Source organism: Nilaparvata lugens, chromosome 3, assembly GCF_014356525.2.
Source record: "Nilaparvata lugens isolate BPH chromosome 3, ASM1435652v1, whole genome shotgun sequence".
In the NCBI taxonomy this organism is placed as follows: domain Eukaryota; kingdom Metazoa; phylum Arthropoda; class Insecta; order Hemiptera; family Delphacidae; genus Nilaparvata; species Nilaparvata lugens.
In genome coordinates, this window is record NC_052506.1 from 77152625 (window position 1) to 77171071 (window position 18447).

Sequence of the window (18447 nt, forward strand, 5' to 3'; positions counted from 1 at the left end):
TCAATACTATTGAAAGTCTATTAATTTCAGAATTTCTGGAGAAGTTGAATGGTATTGCTGATTTGAAGAAGCAGCTTTCACTAGCTTTGAAAGTGGTCAAAACGCCTGATCTGCCGATTGCGAAAAAAGAAGAATTAATTCTCAGTTGGCTTGTGGAATGCATACAATCTACCATTATTGTACAATCGGCTGAAACAAACGTAAACGATGACAAGCGTGGTCGCAAGCTAATCAAGTTGTATGCAACTCTACTTGATTGCTTAGCTTGTCCTCAGTTGAAAACTCATCAAATTGATATCAAGCGTTCCTTGTGTGAAGACATTATCGAAGTAAGTTATTGTTTTTACCAATTTTTCTGTTATTGATTCATCGATTTTGAGTGAACTTATTCCCGCATTTCTGCTACATTCAAGAACAATTAGAAGACCCCTTTGAATTCACTTCTTCAAACATTCTCCTGATATTCTGTGTTTCATGAAATTAAATCTCATCTCATCTCACTATTTGAGACAGAGTTGGGAAGAATAAGTTTAGGGCCTGTTCTCTCTAAATATTGTATTTGTTTATTTTATCCAATAAATAAATTAGGCTCCAAATACTGCTTGGCAAAAATTAAGTAATATTGAAAGATTTCTTCTGTTAAATCTATTCATAGAAAAAAATAAGTTTAGATATATCAGTAAAATGTTTTAGTTATTTGTGAATTAGAACTCGTATCGATTAATGGCCGGGACATACATAACCGCACCGAGCCCGCGCGCGGCACGGCCGAGTGTCGGACGCAACTACGGCGAGTGAGAAAACAAATGCTTTCAAACGTGTAGGGACACATACTACCGCACCGTCACCGTGTTTGTTGCCCGAGCCGTGCCCGCGCCGTCACCGACTAGTTCAGTTTACTTTTTGACGGTGACGGTGCGGGCTCGTTTAACACGGAGAGTGAGAAACTTATTGAAGAAATACGGAATTTTCCAGTTTTGATGAGAATGGGAGGAGAGGAGACTAATCAGGAACCTGTATGTCAACCAGACCAGCAGAGTGAGAATAGAGGGCGAAATTGGAGAAAAGAGTAGAATGGGAAGAGGAGTGAGACAGGGATGTTGTATGTCACCAATCCTTTTCAACGTTTACCTAGAGGATACATTGCAGGAGTGTTTGGATGGCAAAAGAGGAGTCAGCATTGCAGGAAGACACATAGAGTGCATTCGATTTGCAGATGATATGGCGATCCTGGCTGATAGCTGGACAATGATGAATGGAATGTTGAGAGATGTGAATGAGGCTTGTGAGAGGTATGGAATGAGGATAAACGTCAGGAAGACAAAGTGCATGAGAATTGGTGCAGGGAAAGCAAGAATGGGGAATGCTGTACTGGAGGGTGAACAGTTGGAACAGGTATCATCTTTCAAGTATTTAGGAAGCATAATGGAAGAGGATATGAAATGCAACAAAGAAATCAAAGTAAGAATTGCTATGGCAAAAACAGCATTCAATAAGAAAAAGAGAATTCTTTGTAGCCAACTGGACAAGACACTAAGGAAAAGGCTAATAAAGTGCTATGTTTGGAGTGTGGCACTGTATGGTGCAGAAACTTGGACGCTAAGAAAGGAGAATAAGAGGAGGCTTGAGGCATTGGAAATGTGGATATGGAGAAGGATGGAGGGGATCAGTTGGAGGGATAAAGTTACAAACGAGGAGGTGTTGAGGAGGGTTGGGGAAAGAAGGAGTCTGCTGGATGTGATAAAGGGAAGAAAGAGGAGATGGCTGGGACATTGGATGAGACGGCAATGCTTGTTGGTGGAAGCCATGGAGGGGACCTTTCAGGGAAGAAGAGGAAGAGGGAGAAGAAGATACAAAATGTTGGACGACATCAAGGAGGGGATGAGCTACTATGCAACGAAGCGACTGGCAGAGAATAGAAGAGAGTGGAGGGCTGCTGCCATATAGAAGGACCTGCTTACGAGCAGAAAACTACAGACAGACAGATGAGAAAGAATGGTTGAACGAAAAAATAAGTAAAACCAAAAGTAAATAATAAGTTAAGCCAAAGGTATAATAGAAATAATATGATAAATAATAAAAAAATCAACAAAAAGTATAAAAGAAGGAACCCATGACTGGGTCTTAAATTTTTAATTTAAATTAATTACGTTAGATACATATGGCAGAAGATAACAATTTTATTGTTGATATAATTATATTTCCGATACATGACCATATATTGTTATGCACCGAAATATATTCCAATGATTCTCATCTCCTGTGTTTACAGATAATTAGTTTAAAAATGAAAATATAAATTTAAATTGGATGTAGGAAGATTCTGATAGTGTTATATTTTTAACAATAGTTTAGCACATTCAGAAATCAGACCACAGTAGCACTACAGAACTGAGACACGGCTGTTGCACGGATACTTGTGTTCTCCTACCACCATCACCGTGACTCGGGCGTAGTTCAGCCGTACCTCGGCACGGGCTCGGTGCGGTTATATGTGTCCCGGCCTTAAAAAGTAATAATTTGGTACCTCATGTAAAGATTGGATAATGATCGTGGGTTTGATCGATAACCAACTTCATAGCTTCACCTTTGATGTAGGCTAGGTCTATTATAATAACTATAATGGAACTATCAATAACTAGGCTTACTATAATAATAATATTGTCATTATTGGGTCTTCTATCACGCTATTCATCAATTGTTTTGTTACAGGTTGTAATCAACTATGGATATAAAAGTGGAGTGTGTCAGAAGATTTCACATGAATGTGTTTTGCTCATTCTGGAAATTCCTATATTCTCACGAATATTCAAACAAGATGTTGAACAATTACTTACTCTCATGAGATTATTTTTTCAACACAGTAAGAATAATTTTGAATCGGATAAAGATATTGATGGCTTAACATTGGCATTGAGAACATTATCAACCACCTTCCGAAATACCTTATTGAAAAATGACTTTCAGTGTCAGTTTTTGAATGAAACTGTTGTTGAAATTATTGCAGTCGCGATTCAACTAAAAAACAATGCTTTCGATACTGAAGTTTCTAGATGCTTACAGCAGGTCAGTATCTTCATTTGAAGCCTAAAGCCAATTTTATATAATATTTTCAATTCATTACATAGGGCCACACCTCTTATTGAATGCAACCCTACTTTCAATAAGAACTTTTAGTTGAAAAACAAAATCAAATGATGAATAAACAATCATACACAAACATCATTATCAGCATACAAGATATAGAAATGATAATGGAACATAGAAGAGAAAAATTTAAACGAAGTACAGCATATATGGGAATAAAATTTATGAGGAACCTCCCGAGTAGCATCAGAAGCGAGACGGATAGGGCAAGATTCAAAATCAAGTTGAAAAAGTACCTAATAGAGTTAGAAACGTATAGTTTTGAAGAATATTACGGGGTAATTAGGGATACAGTATCTACCTTGTTTGTTATTGTTTCTTTTTTTGTTGTGTTTTTTCTATATTTCTAGTTTTATGTTTAAGAATTAGAAGTATTGTTTAATGAGATGACGCATTCATGTACAATATACATTGTATGTCTTGAATAAAGAGATTGATTGATTGAACATCTTAAATATCACCCCAACAATGTTTATTCTTCTGTTTTTGTTACTTTCCTTGCCCTATTACCATAGGTAAGGAAAGTATTGCTTTCCGAAAAAAAATTAAGGTACCCCAATTTCTAAATTTCTATACGTTTCAAGAACCCCTGAGTCCAAAAAAGTTGTTTTTGGGTATTGGTCTGTATGTGTGTGTAAAGCTGCGTACACATATACGCGCCTCCAACCCGCACCGAGCACGCTCCGCCCTCGTACCGCCCTCGTTGAATGGTGAAAATTTTGTCAAAAACTGTTTTTCACGATTTTCTCGAAAACGGCTCCAACGATTTTGATCAAATTTATACCTAAAATAGTCATTGATAAGCTCTATCAACTGCCACAAGTCCCATATCTGTAAAAATTTCAGTAGCTCCGCCCCATCTATGCAAAGTTTGATTTTAGATTCTCAATTATCAGGCTTCATATACGATTCAAACAAAAAATTCCAAGTGGAAAAGATTGAGTATGAAAATCTCTACGATTAATGTCCAGTAACATTTCCACCTAAAATTGAAAATAAGCTCGGAATTTGAGAAAATGTGATTATCCAATTGCAAACTGTTGGCAACTGTTGATTCTATTAAATCATTCACTATGAAGAGATAGCAGACCTCGTGTGTCTCCAGCGTTATAGTCCTGTCACCAGCTGGCTCAGATCTTTGTTTATAAGTAGACTTGAGATGCGCGTGATCACTAACGTCAGGTGATCAATTCTCATAACGGCAAGGAAAGTTGTGTGAGTGCGCCACACCAGATTTTTGTATATTTGATAATAACTAATGAGCTGAAACATGTCATGCAATAAAACATGAAAAGGGTAACTTGATAATATTTTTATTTCAATTTCATTTTTGATATTTCTTTCTATATATGTAACTTGAGTGGTTCATTATTCAAAGCAAACCAACAGAGATTTAGGCCACCTTTATTCGCAATGTTATTCTGATTATAACAATATTCCTTTTTCTTGTAAACTTTCATTGTAGGAATGCCTTTTCTTGAAGTAATCTTTTCAAAATAAAATCACCTCTCAATCTCTAAATCACCAGTATAATACTGTTGTATCACCCTGAATTTCCATGTTTGAGATTTTTATAATTAGTCATAGTTTGATTTGATGTTGTTTTATAATTAGTATGATATTGGATTACCAATTATTATTCTTGATAATGATATGGTGCTTGTTGTTTTGCAGTTACTGTTCACTGCGCCTGCGCATCATGACTACCTAGCTGCAATGACAGATGCAAGCAACTTTGAAAATTCCGCTGCTATTGTAAAAAGAATCTTGAAATTTCCAAAAACCAATGATCCTGAAGTTGTAGCATATTTTTATCCTCACTTTCTAAGTCTGTTTGCAAAGCATAAGGGTAACAAAGATTATACATTTGATATGTTCCAAATCCTTGCGACTGTCATCGGTTACAAACCGCTAGAAGGTCATAAAAACAACTCTGTGAAGGTTTGCAAGGGTTTCAAAGGAAACTCCACAATGCTGGAGATGTTGACCACTCTGAAAGATTTGAATATTTCACTAGATCGAGAAGTCGATAAAGCTCTTGTTTCGAAGTGGCTTTCAGATTCATTGAAATCCTATTCTTCGGCTGATGAAGTCCCAGAAAAGATTGAACAATTGAAATTATTCAAAGAATTGTTGTTTTTCGTGGATCCAATTGTAATTGAACAGATGTTCCCAAATTTTGTATCAAATGTTATGCTGAGTTACAAGACCTCGGATGATTTGAGAGCAATATACTGTCAAACACTCACTGAAATCTTTCACGTTTTCGAAAAGCTGAGTAGAGTGAATAAATTTATTTCGAAAATGTTGGATGTTATTATTGATGAAAAAGTGAAAAAAGGATTACACATTCCCTTGTGCGATATTTTTCCTGAAGAATTCTGTAGAGCATTTGATAAAGCAGTGACTACTCAACCAATTGGCGCCTCTGTCTCATGTTTGGCTGCTTTAAGATGGCATTTCGAGAATGTTCTTCTTCCCAAGCTGGAAAAGGAGCCTATCAATGGTGAGTAATTCATTTTTTTCATTCTCTATTTTTCCCATATTCATACTACAGTTTGATCTCCAGTGAGTAATTATCGATTTTTGTCAAGTTTCGACCCTAATTTTTAGTGCTAGTAATTTTCTTATTATTTTAATGTTTTTGAACTAATAAATTAAAAGTAATTTTAATTAATAGATTTCAAAGAAAAATCAAATATTTTGTTTATAAAGCAGTTACCTATGTTATTTCATAAAGCAGATCAGTTGATTTGGCTACTTTGACCGCTCGATATGTAGATATAATCATTTATATCCTCATCAAGACATAGCATCTCATCTAACTATGTTTCAATTATAACTTTTTTACTCAATCATAAAATCATCAAGCTAGATTCATGTAACACACAGAATAACACCAACTGCATTCCATGACTTGCTATCTTCAATATATCTCACGAGGCAAATATTTACGCAAATGAATTAATCTAATCTATAATCGTCATCAAAATCAGAATAGTAGCTTTTAAATCTAAAGTCTCAACTAATATGTTTTTCTATGCTGGAGAAATCACTACCATTAGGTAATGGTACTGTAATTACACAAACTAATTCGTAGAATTTCAAATCAAATCAATTTCTTAATTCATTGATTACAAAAATTCACATCAATGAAGAAAAACATGCATTAGCACAAGCTCAATATAATATCATATAAATAGCATTATTATGTAGATGCAAGTGAATAAATAAAGTATTTATAATATTCGTTGATCTTATAACATAATATTGATTAATCTTAATAATCCCGCATAAATTTGAAATAATTAAAAAGTCGAGCAAACTTCTGCATATTTATTTCTTAATTCTGTTTGAGTACTATTGGGGTGACAGATCTCAAAACAATTGTGGATAGATATTATTATCGTACTTTGTTGTTCCAGATGATCAAGAAGTATTCATTGATGTTGTATTCTGTCTAACAACTCATTTATTGAGTAACATGTGCATCGTAGATGATTCTGTCTCAACAATTGTGCAAGAAAAGTTCAGCGATTTCTTTGACCAACTAGCAGTTTATCTACAACGATTTGGAAAAGCTCTACTGACCCACGATTTTGTAAGTTTTTCTATTATAAAGTTGAAGAAGCATTTGAAACTTGTCAAAACGTCAATTGTGCATGATTGAATTTTCATTATCAGGCTTCTTAATAGTCTACTTGTGAATTTATGAAGGCGTTGACATTTTCTCAACTTCAGTTTTTTTTTATATTTGATTCGTATAGTTGAAAATTCAACAGCTCATTAATATTATCGTTTCCATTATATTTTCATAATTACTCATTTTTTCGAAATTCAGATCATACATGAAATTCTTTCTTGGAAAAATGTTTCGACGGCTTCCCTTACCGCTCGTTTCAGAGAGTACATAAGGACTTCTTCAGTAGTCATGAAGAAGTGGTTGTTGTTGTATGAGTAGGCTCACTGTATGTTGTCGATTATTCTATTAAAAGCAAAATATAGTACTACTAAGAATGGCATTCAAAACTCTCAAATATTGATCATCCTTTTTCCATATTCTTGCTCAACAGTTCTATTTATTCAATATTTAGATGTATTTAGTATACATTTTAAACTTTACATATCTTCTTAAGAAAATTATCCCTCTAACCTTATCTATTGTTCAATTTCTAAAACATATTGCGGGTACAAAAAGAGAAACCAGAAATATGAAATAGATCAGAAATTGCATTTGTTCAAATGCTAATAATTAATGAATAATTATTATTGAACGAAAATCCTAATTGAACTCTGTAAATCACTCCGAAGACTTCTGCTATTGCAAATATTGAAAACAGGGTTGGTTAGCAGCTAGATGAAAATTCGATGAGATCTACTATCCCAAAATTAATTGTCAGCCCGAGAATGATAAATCATTTTTGGATAGTAGCTCTCATTGTATTTCCATCTAGCTGCTAACCCTGTTGTCAATATTTGCAGTAGTAGAAGTCTTCGGGGTGATTTACATAATTGAATTAGGATTTTCCTTTTAAATTAAATATGAAATAATTATATCTGCATGGTTGCAATTCAAACTTATTTGTTGATATTTTACGCTCTGTTTTCTATCCAAGTCAAAGATTGAATCTTAAAGTGTCCCATTTTTTACTTCAACAGAATATTAGAGCAACAAAGGCGTTCTTCAAACTCAGTTATACTTGGGGAGCTTTGAATCTACTTTTGATAGCATACAAGTTTGAAGGAAAGGACTTGATTGTGGAACAAACGAATGGCAGTGCTCCAAATCTCTCCTATGTTCTCCGCTATCTGTCCGAAAGTGAGTGGCAATCACTTGCTGCTCGGGTCTTGGAAAGTAATGATGATGAAATCAAATCTTCACTGGTAAATATCATTTCAGAAAATGCTTGAATTTTGTTTTAGAATATTCAAAACTATTGGCAATTATGAAATAACGTACTAAAACAGATTTTAGATTGATAGCAAATACACTAGAAAAATTCATTCGGAATTAACAACGCAGGAATAAACTAGTGTTAGTTGATGGATTCCTATTTTGTTTGTAAGTTGTGATAATATTCTATGAAAATTGTTTGGGTAGCTATAGTTACATCTTACATGAACTATTCATTGGTATTGTCTTTTTTCTTTAGGGCAACTGATGAATATAAATACAAATAGAAATTCAAGCACCCTTTTAAAAATGTTTAGTCACAACCTGTTTCGGCTACATGATGCCATTATCAAGACTTGATACTAAGACTAAACAATTTAAAAAAGGTTACTTTGATTTCTATTTTTATTTATATTCAATGGTACTATGAAGATACCGATACTTGCTAATATCCACTATACATCCATGATACATCATAGCTAATATCCACTTGAACGATAAGTTCTTGTCATTTAAAAACAAAGACATAAAAAATAATATTCGCCTTGATAATATTTTATTGTTTTTTTATGTTTTGATAGAGATACCAAAAAAAAAACACCAATGATGTATTATAAATACCATGATGTTATACCAAAAAATACTTTGAAATCATTAACATTTCATAGCTTTTCTCTGGTTTAATCGTTCAATGTTGTTTTCCAGTTCAAGCTCATGATACAAAAAATTGGTGCCCTACGATCAAAAAACAGATATGAGCCAGCTGTTGAGACTGCTCGTTTTCTCTTGGATAATGCCGGTCCTTCTTGGTTGTGTGAAAATTCAAGTAGCTTGTTATTCTTTTTAGAGAAAAGTGAACTCCTTCAACTCTCTAATAAGCTTTTGAAGTGTAAAAACCAAGATAATTTGATAGCGTTGCTAAAAAAGGACGAGTTTCAAGAAAACAGGTAAGTCAAAAAATCATAGCATTTCAATTTTTGTCCTGAAGTTGAATTCAATCTAAGGTCAACACACACAGCAACAGACAGATTAAGAAAAAATCAAACGTCTGCATGCAGACATACAGACGGCTGTGTGCGTTTGTGTGCTTATATTGTTCTCTGTGCGTCTGATGAGTATGTCTGTTCTCATGAGTGTGTCTGTTGTCTATTGTTTTCATGAGTGTGTGTTTGTTGTATGTACTTGTTTGATTCTTATTTTAAAATTGACAAGAGTTACTGGGTTTTGAAATTTTCTCATTACAGTATCAAAGCAATTAGATCTTTGATACGCCAAATTTACGAATGCTATTGTAGTCATGATAGAGGTATTGGACCGTCTATGGTTCGCTTCTATCCTTTATAAAACTTTCAAGAGTTGAATTGATGCTCAAATTGTTGATATCTGATTTTTCTTGCTCTTAAAAATTCCTATTTTGATCATTGTGGCTGTTCAACACTGTTGTTCACCACACTACCATCCATATTATTCTAAATAACATTTTAGATTCACAATGTATCATTTTGAATGGAAGTACAGCTTTTCATCGCATACCAATTTAAGAGTTAAAAGTTTTTTTTTAACTTAATTTTTCTATCTTAATTATTCCAATGTATCTTAAATAATTCCAGAATACAAACCGAAGCCTCTGTAGCCAATGCGTTCTTGAATGAATGAATTATCATATTATAATTTATCATGATTTCACGAATATTTTATTCTTGTCAACACTCCGTTTAACATTGAATTAAAAAAAAAAAACACTTTGGAAGTGAAAAGGCTTACTTACGTTTCGACCTTTCATACACTGGCATAGCCACCAATATTGATATCCTCCATATCGCACTAAAAGCAGAAAACTAAAAATGTATTTGAACAATATAAAATCGACTATTGACAATCACACAAAAAATTTCTCAACAGTATCCTGAATGATCGAATGAACTTCTCATCACACACACTTTTTGAAAAAATAGTTTACACTTCAAAAATACCGCCCAACTAGCACATCCAGCAATCTCACTCTCTCATCCTCACCTATTCCTCCACCTCCACTCCCTACCATCAATAGTCTTGAAACAAGAATCAGTTTCCTCATCGTCAGTGTGAAGATGACCCATAACTGGTCGAAATGTCATCACTGCTAAAAAGTCAGTTTTTCCAATTCAAAAGTGGTTTTCAAATTTAATGTTGAATTAATAGTAGAAACGAATGGATGCACAACACACTAATCAATTCGTTCAAGTTTGAATAGTTTGGTTAAATTAAAAATACTTCAAAGTTAAAATTTAACTTTAACGTAAAAGTATTATACGTTGAATATACTTGACGTATTACGTTACCGTATGCCTAACCTAACCTAATATTTTTTATATTTTATTTTAGTAACATGGTGGCTGCTATGAGTATAGCAATTCTTTGGAAAATTGCCGGAAAACTAAAGAAATCTGGACCGAGCAACTTGAAAAATATCCTACTGAAGTTGGATCTAGAGATGATTATCGGAGATGAAACAGATCATAAGGTCAACGAGGATATGACTGGCGTGTTAGAGAATTTGGCAAAAATATTATCTGAAGGATTGGCGGAATCACCCGATCAGTTATGCATTGTCACATCTCACATAGAGAAGTAAGTTATTTCTATTCATTCAAAATTATCTTGATTTTATTATGAAATTGATGAAATGAAAAATTCGGATAATTTTGATTATTTATGTGAGCATTCCATTAAACATTAATTGTTGGGATCATCATAATGTATTCGATCATTCATCTACTAAATCACCATTTCGGAAAATTTGAAACTTGAAATATCTTTGTGTTTCATGGTATTTTCAAGATTTAAAATTTTAAAGGATATTCAATTTTATGGTCTTTTAGACTCAAGAAAATAATTTTTAGAACAGCTCGAACTGGAATCTTTCTTTTCACACTCAAGATATAGGTACTTTATCTTGTTTACAGCTCATTCAAATCGTTCATTATTTACAATATAGTTTTCATTGCGTATCAAATTGTATTTCTAATGTGATCAATTTTTGTTCCTGTTTCCTTAGGTTAATCGAATTGCTTTCAATTCTACCTTTGAGTTATGTTAAGAACAACACACAATGTGGGATACTATTTTGTTTATTCGACATTGTCCATTGCTTGGAATACAATGCTGTTCTCTTCGAGTTGATTGCAAGTAAGTTGACGAAAATGGGTAACATCCATTATAAAATATCATCTCAATATTCAAAATTGCCAAAGATTCTAATAAATCTAAGATTGAATAATGCCATGTGTTAAATAATGTCGCACTGTATCAATAAAGAAATAGCCTTCTTGTATGTGTGTGAAATATGTTATTATATATTTACTTGAAATACAGTACATGAAAATGTTGCAACTCAGTGGTTTAGAGCTTAACGCCGAACCAAGCATGATTAACTTCAACAAGTATGATAACTCACAATAATATGTACTTTAGAAAGAAGAATTTAATATTGAAAAATCAAACAAAACCGATTAAATAAAAGAGAAAGTTTATTTCCGTTCACAAGGAATGGTTTAATGAAATAATAATATACTATATGGAATGGACTGCAAAAGAATATAATAGCTAAGCTCAAGAGCTTGTGAACATTTCTAACATAATTTGCGTACATTTTGCTTTATCGCGTCATCTGTTTTCTCACATTAGTCTTAACATAATTTATTTAATTACATGATCACTCATTCTGTATGGCTTTAATATAGCTCTTATGTGCAACAGTCATTTGCAATTTGAAACTGATATTAACCAATAGCCAATTAAATTATTTTAAATAGCTCTGTATAATTCTATTAAAGAGGTGGGATGTTTAATAGCTCTAATAGATTATTTAAAATAGCTCTGTATAATATTCTATTAAAGAGGTGGGATGTTTAATGATATACCAACTGGTCCCAATTTGGCTACAAAGCCAAAAATTGTGTTCCAGACACCCAATTCAATTTTCATTGTCAAATGATCATGGATGGCTCCCGGAAAAACGTTACAAGCGCCAAAATTTGAGTACTCGATTTTTTTATGGAAAAACGTTCCTTGTGCTCTTGCCTATCGTGTAGTGAAATCTATTGATCAATTTTATAACTTTTACTAGTAGTTATTGGTGGGAGAAGTTTTAAAAATATCCAAAAAATTAACATTGACATTTTTTTTAGTTCTTGTAAAATTTGAGAAATGGCGCTTGTAACGTTTTTCCTGGGAGTCATTCTTGTTGCAACATTCAAAATTTCACCCCCTTCATTGAAGCTGCTTGAATGGCAGGAAAACTTGAAATAATATAATAATACATCAAATTAAAGAGAAATCAATGCTGAGATAAAACTTTTACTTGTGCTTTTTCCCTAGAAAAATATCATCATTATAAATAAATAGGTTAGAATTTGTGTATATTCTAACAAATCTGAAACTTATTTGTTTTGTTTTTTTAGATATATTGGACAGTGACGACACTATAAGGTTTCCTGCAAACCTCGACTGGCACATCCTCATCCATAGTGTTTTCACTAGAGCAGAAAAGTGTCCTTTTAGAAACGCCTTGATCGAATGTCTGATAAAGGCAGCTTCTTGCTCGAGCGCTAATATAAAGAAGATAGTTAGCTCTCTGTCTTCCTCAGCCAGTGAAGAGAGCATCATAATTAGTACAATCATCTCCCAAGTTCTACCTAAGGTAAATTGGCGAAAAATTCTCAATTACATTTTTTCAAATGCTCACTTCATTATTCTTCCAAGTTTATATATTATCAATACTCATTGAGTATTCTTATTCAGTTTTTTTGAAATAATTACTTTCGTATAATCATATTTAGCTTAATATAAGATGAATTAAAGACTAATCATAATTCACTCCTTTTATAAATATGAATTTCAATCACTTTTATAACAGTCACCTAAATAAATGTGATTCACTTATTTACTTCAAGATTTATGATAATACGTAGGAATGGAATATATAGCAAACACTATAGTTTTTGTGTATTGTATTGCATTTTGTATACATTAGGTTCTTTTTTCCACTACAGTGATGAAGTATCTCTACTGTTATTCAGCATTGTTATATTTATATTTTTTCAAGGTAATTTATTTTCTTCTCTTTTCAATTATTCAAAATTTGTTATTATTTTTAATAAGTAGATATTGTTTGTTTCTTCATATTGTTTGGAATATTTTTTCTTTATCATATTATTTTTATTTTCTGTTGTATTGTTATCTTGTGTAATATAGAGTTAAGTGTAGGAGAGGGCCGACTGCGCCCTAACTTCGCTCTCTAGGAAAGCTAAGGCAGTCATTCTATTCTATTCTATTCATCTCTAATAATGTCATAGGGAGAACGACATGGGTTGATACATTTAGGGTATGGGTTTATGGGCTCGCACATTTAGGTTCTCTTCAACTTGTGAACTCGAGTTGAATAGTGAGTGGAAAGCCCAAGATATGTGAAAAATTGCATTAATTTATACATTGCATGCCACAGCTCACATTTGATTCGAGACCACTTTCACAGAGTTGTCAACTCGTTTAACATTTTTTATGGGTTGTTGTGTTTATATACATCCCTCGAAGCTATCCACCTGGTCAAGGAATCTAGTGTTATTTTTGCCAATAGAGTGAGGAAATAATTTCTTTATGCGTATTATACTTCTTTATATTCTCACTTGAAACAGCGTGATTATTGTAAAATTGTGTTGAGAAAAATGGTTTTCATTAATTTCTGACTTTATAATATAAAAATTATTATTCATATAAATTGAAGTGAAAATTTTAGTTATTGAACTTCAACCCAATGTAACCTATAAGTGTTTGTTCACTTATAGGAAATGACATTGGGTTCCACGCAAGGCAGAACATCTTTACAGAAACTATCTACCAAAAAAACACATGTATAATAATAATTGCCTCTGATATTTTCTCTCAATACTGTATTATTGTTCAGTATTTTCCGAATTTCACGCAACACTTCCATAAAGGTGTAAGCATAAAAACTTCACTTCTTAATTTGATTTGAAGATTTCCGTTATTATTACGCTTAATCTCTACATATTAATTCTTTCAACATGCAAAAGATGTTCATACAATTCTCTAAAGACAACAAAAATCAAGTGCAACATGACTCATATATATTTACTTTCTTTATTGTAGATCATGCGCAACAAACGTAATTTTGATGGGGCTTCGAAGAATTCATTTCAGCAATGTGAAAATGAAATTCGTAATTGCTTAAGTAATGTTTCAAACATGAAACCAGAATTACGTTGGCTGCCGTCTTTTGGAGCTGCAATCCACTATCACGTGAAACCAAACTGTGAAGTTGATGCAAATGAAGTAAAAAAATTATCGAAATTGATACCTCAGTATCTTGATTTGATGGTAAGTGGACAAAAATCAATTTTGGTTGAAAATAAGTCAATTATTTGAAATTTATTGTTCAATATTTCAAGTATCGACTAAGATTCTTCATGTACGGGGTTGTACAAATAAGTATGTATAATTTGAAATAACTGTCTCGGACTTGGTTATCAACCAAACTCGAATGTTATTTTAACAATGTTTGATTTTATTTTTGCTATTTCAATTAAAATCCACAAAAAATCGAAAAGTTCGTTACGAAAAACATGAATAAATTCAAATTGCCTTCTTATCCATACACCTCTTCAACGTTTTGATGATTTCACGTGGAAACATTCTAAATTGCTTGTGCTACAGTTTTACACTAATCCTCAAACCTGGTTTGTTACTGTAAACATGTTTAAACATGTGAAATGCTTGAGACATGTATGGTGAACTTCCAATAACGCTTACAGGCGCGCTTAGATGAAAATAGACGCTAACAGATTTTATTATTAATTGAAAGCAATGAAACTCATTAAATTTTCCCCTTTCTATATGTGTAATGGCAATTTGTAAGCTTCACATTGTTATGATAAAATTCGAATTTAGTTTGAAAAATGAGTCTGTATCAGTTATTTAAAATCCATATTTTTTGTGTAGTTGAGAAGTTGATATTGTGATTCATATTAAATAAAAATACTAAGAAATTGTCAAAAACCACAGATTTTATTGATAGTTAGAAAGGCCGGTTTCGGTTGTTACACCATTGTCAATCTCTGATAAACTGTTATCAGCTAAAATGGTTTATCTGAGATTGACAATGGTGTAACAACCGAAACCGGTATTTCTAACTATCAATAAAATCTGTGGTTTTTGACAATTTCTTAGTATTTTTATTTAATCATTCATACTTCTTTGGTCAACCCCGTATATAAGGATCTATTACCTCCTTATTCTATAAACTTAACTTTCGTGAATCAATACGGATCCCATCTCTAATGATTTGATAATAGCTGGAACGTTTCAGAATAGCTTGTGGTTGATCTCGCAGTCAGAGCCGTCTAATCGCACATATAAGATGTGCATCAAGCTATCGGCTCCACCGTTGGAAGGATGTCTGTATAACAGACAATTATGAAATTCAAAATCACTCCCTGATTGCTCGGGACCCTTTCAATTGTTGTGAAATGCAATATTCATAATCCATTACTATCAGTTATTGTACATGTGAGAATCTCATATCTCGAATATATTTATTCTTACATCTGAATTATTATCTTAGTATTTTCATAATATATGTAGTAACGAATTGAACGTTATTAAACATACATTATTTTCAGCTCAATAACATTACTTCTACTGAAGCGTCCACTGAGAGTGACCTGGAAAAAGAGGGAAGCTTCTTAGAACTAATTCTGTCGAATAGAAAACATTTTGAATTCGATCTCCCGAATGACATGGGGCCATTATGGACTAAATTGGCTGGACGTCTCCCTGTTCAAAAATTGCAGTCTATTTTGCAGCTCGTCAACATTGATCAGTTCTCGTGTATACTAGCAACTCTAAAAGACATTACGGTATGTCATCATAGTTTTCACCTATCATAATTCTTCACAAAATAGTTTTTACCTATCAATTACATCATCTGTTGTATTGATTTTTTGTCAATTTCATAGTTTCTGGTTGCTTACTCAAGCACGTGTATCAATTAATATAAGTATCAAATTGACACTTTTCAAATTCAGATAGAAAGTGAAATGATGACTCCTGAAATAAATGCAGTTGATGCAACAATATAATTGAGAAAAATTACAACATGATAAATAGAGCGACTCAATGTAGCATAGATCTCTTATTCGTTGTTTCTAAATGCAAATGAATACCACTAAGATATTTTATTATTCTCTTCAGGCGTAAGAACATGATATTATTCAGTATTTTAGAATCGAATGAATACATTAATGCGTTAGAAACTGTAATAACAAACCTCTCGTGAGATTTCAGCTTAATTCGACTTTAATATGAACAATTAATTTGCAATTTAATGCATTGTTTTTTATCTCTTTATAGCCGTATAATGGTTTCATTTTTACAGTCATCTCTACTCAAAAAAACAGAAATGACAGAAGACGTTTTTCTGCTGTGGAGAGTTTTGGTGATTGCTCAACTCAGCTCCAAGAAAGAGGTGCTTCGAAAAACAGCCGTGAACCACTTGTCCGATGTTCTTCTGCAACTGACATTCGTCTGGAAGAAGTCTGGTTTGATCATGAATGTTCATGAATTATTGATCGCTTTTGCCGCAGCTGTTCAGGTGGGTTTTATTGACATTGTCAAAATCGAACTGTTTTCTTTTGTTTTTGTAGAACAATAATTACGTCTTATCTTAGAGAAATTGAATAGTAATTGAACTATTTGTTTCTGTATGTTCTTATCAGTTGAGTTAGATGATTACCGATAACCTTGTATTTAGATTCACTCATTTCATAAAAAATAAGTGAATGCGACACTTCATGGGATGTGCTGCAAAATCTTGTGACAAATCTTCTGGTTCATTATAATATCATTTTTTGTAACCCTACAATATCTGTCTTACATTATAAATAAAATATAAATATTAGTACCCTTTTAAATTATTTTATCACCACATAAATAATTTAAAAGGGTACTGGGATTTATATTTAAAGTAGCCCTAAAGAAAAAAACACTAAAAGGCCGTCTTACATTATATCACGATACGTTCCTGGAAGAAGAATAACGATGCGAAAGAAGGAATAATGGTGAAAAATAAAATATGCATGCTGTGAAAATAACTTCCATAATTTTCTTCTCTTCCGGAAAATATTTATTATTTGCTATAATAATATAATATAACATATTATGAATAAATATGTTGAATGTTCAATTATAATTTTTCAAATGTATAAAATTATTTGTAAAATGTTAATACTGCAACATCTTTCCCAATTAGCAAATCAATATGTATTCAATGGATAAATGACGTTTTGAAAACTACAGTACTTGGATTTTCAAACCAAGCTACTCTTGAACTTTATTATTTATTTATTTATTTATTTATTTATTTATTTATTTATTAGATTAGCAGAAACAATACAATGATCGAAAAGGAAAAAGCAGGATATTACCCAAAACTTCTTCAATTTCCTAATTTAGTTTCAAATTATCCAAATATTATACATAGGTTATGTCCATTTCAATTTCTACACCAAATCATCAATCTGAAAATATAAATTGAAATAAAACAAACAATTTTAAATTTAGATAGATTGATAATAAAACTTTCGTAAAAACATGAAAAAAACTTCAAATTCACAAAATAAAGTATAAAATCACTTAAATTTTGAGCTCGAAAATATCATGTCCAATATTATGTATGTTTATATATGTTTGTTTGATATGATTGTTTGCAGGTGGAAATGACGAGTGACCATGTTGGAATGTGTTTGGAGGTTGTGAACGCTACGCCTGTCGATGCCAGACCAGAGGTTCTAGGGCGGGCGGTCGATCTGCTGTCGCATCTGCTGCGCTATCGGTCGGCACTGATGCTTGATCACATCCCACAGCTCTTCCAGCAAATGTCTCATCTCATTGCCATTGTGTGTCGCTCCAGCCACCTCTCAAACATCAAGTACCCTGCCAAACAACTTGCCGCGGTCGCTTTCTCCATTGAAAAGTGAGTATAATGTATAATTGAAACTAAGATCAACAATGTTTTTATATGAATTTGGTTATACAAAAAATTGAATCCATTTTGCGGTTTCTGAAACTTTTTAAAGAAACCTGTTTATCAAATTGGTGAACCGAATACAACTTAATCAGTCAACTTATTCAGTTAGGCTAGCCGCTAACGGCAGGACATGCAAACATTTTCATCATGCATGTTTTGTCATCAGAGAGAGGCTTCCAACATGAGATAAACAATCAATAACAATAAATAAACCACTGGTAAAATACAAATTATGATGATAAAAAAATCAACCTCAAATAAAGCAGCGAAAATTATAACAAAATATCGGAGATACAAAAATCTAACCACAAAACATTTTGCT

General features: G+C 32.6%; 1 protein-coding gene across 4 annotated transcripts in view; it reads left to right on the forward strand.

Annotated features, from left to right (window-relative positions):
• The window catches only part of LOC111048979, a 33955-nt gene that overhangs the window by 12512 nt on the left and 2996 nt on the right, over window positions 1-18447 (forward strand). For 2 of the 4 annotated variants that reach the window (XM_022334962.2, XM_039424663.1), the window contains exons 2-14: window positions 31-329; window positions 2713-3066; window positions 4822-5653; window positions 6573-6748; window positions 7807-8031; window positions 8747-8988; window positions 10406-10651; window positions 11079-11209; window positions 12484-12722; window positions 14192-14419; window positions 15721-15957; window positions 16476-16691; window positions 17809-18071. In XM_022334962.2, coding sequence (XP_022190654.2) covers window positions 31-329; window positions 2713-3066; window positions 4822-5653; window positions 6573-6748; window positions 7807-8031; window positions 8747-8988; window positions 10406-10651; window positions 11079-11209; window positions 12484-12722; window positions 14192-14419; window positions 15721-15957; window positions 16476-16691; window positions 17809-18071 — 3688 coding nt within the window. The remainder of the gene's footprint in view (window positions 1-30; window positions 330-2712; window positions 3067-4821; window positions 5654-6572; window positions 6749-7806; window positions 8032-8746; window positions 8989-10405; window positions 10652-11078; window positions 11210-12483; window positions 12723-14191; window positions 14420-15720; window positions 15958-16475; window positions 16692-17808; window positions 18072-18447) is intronic. The other 2 variants (XM_039424664.1, XM_039424665.1) reach the window with 2 other exon arrangements.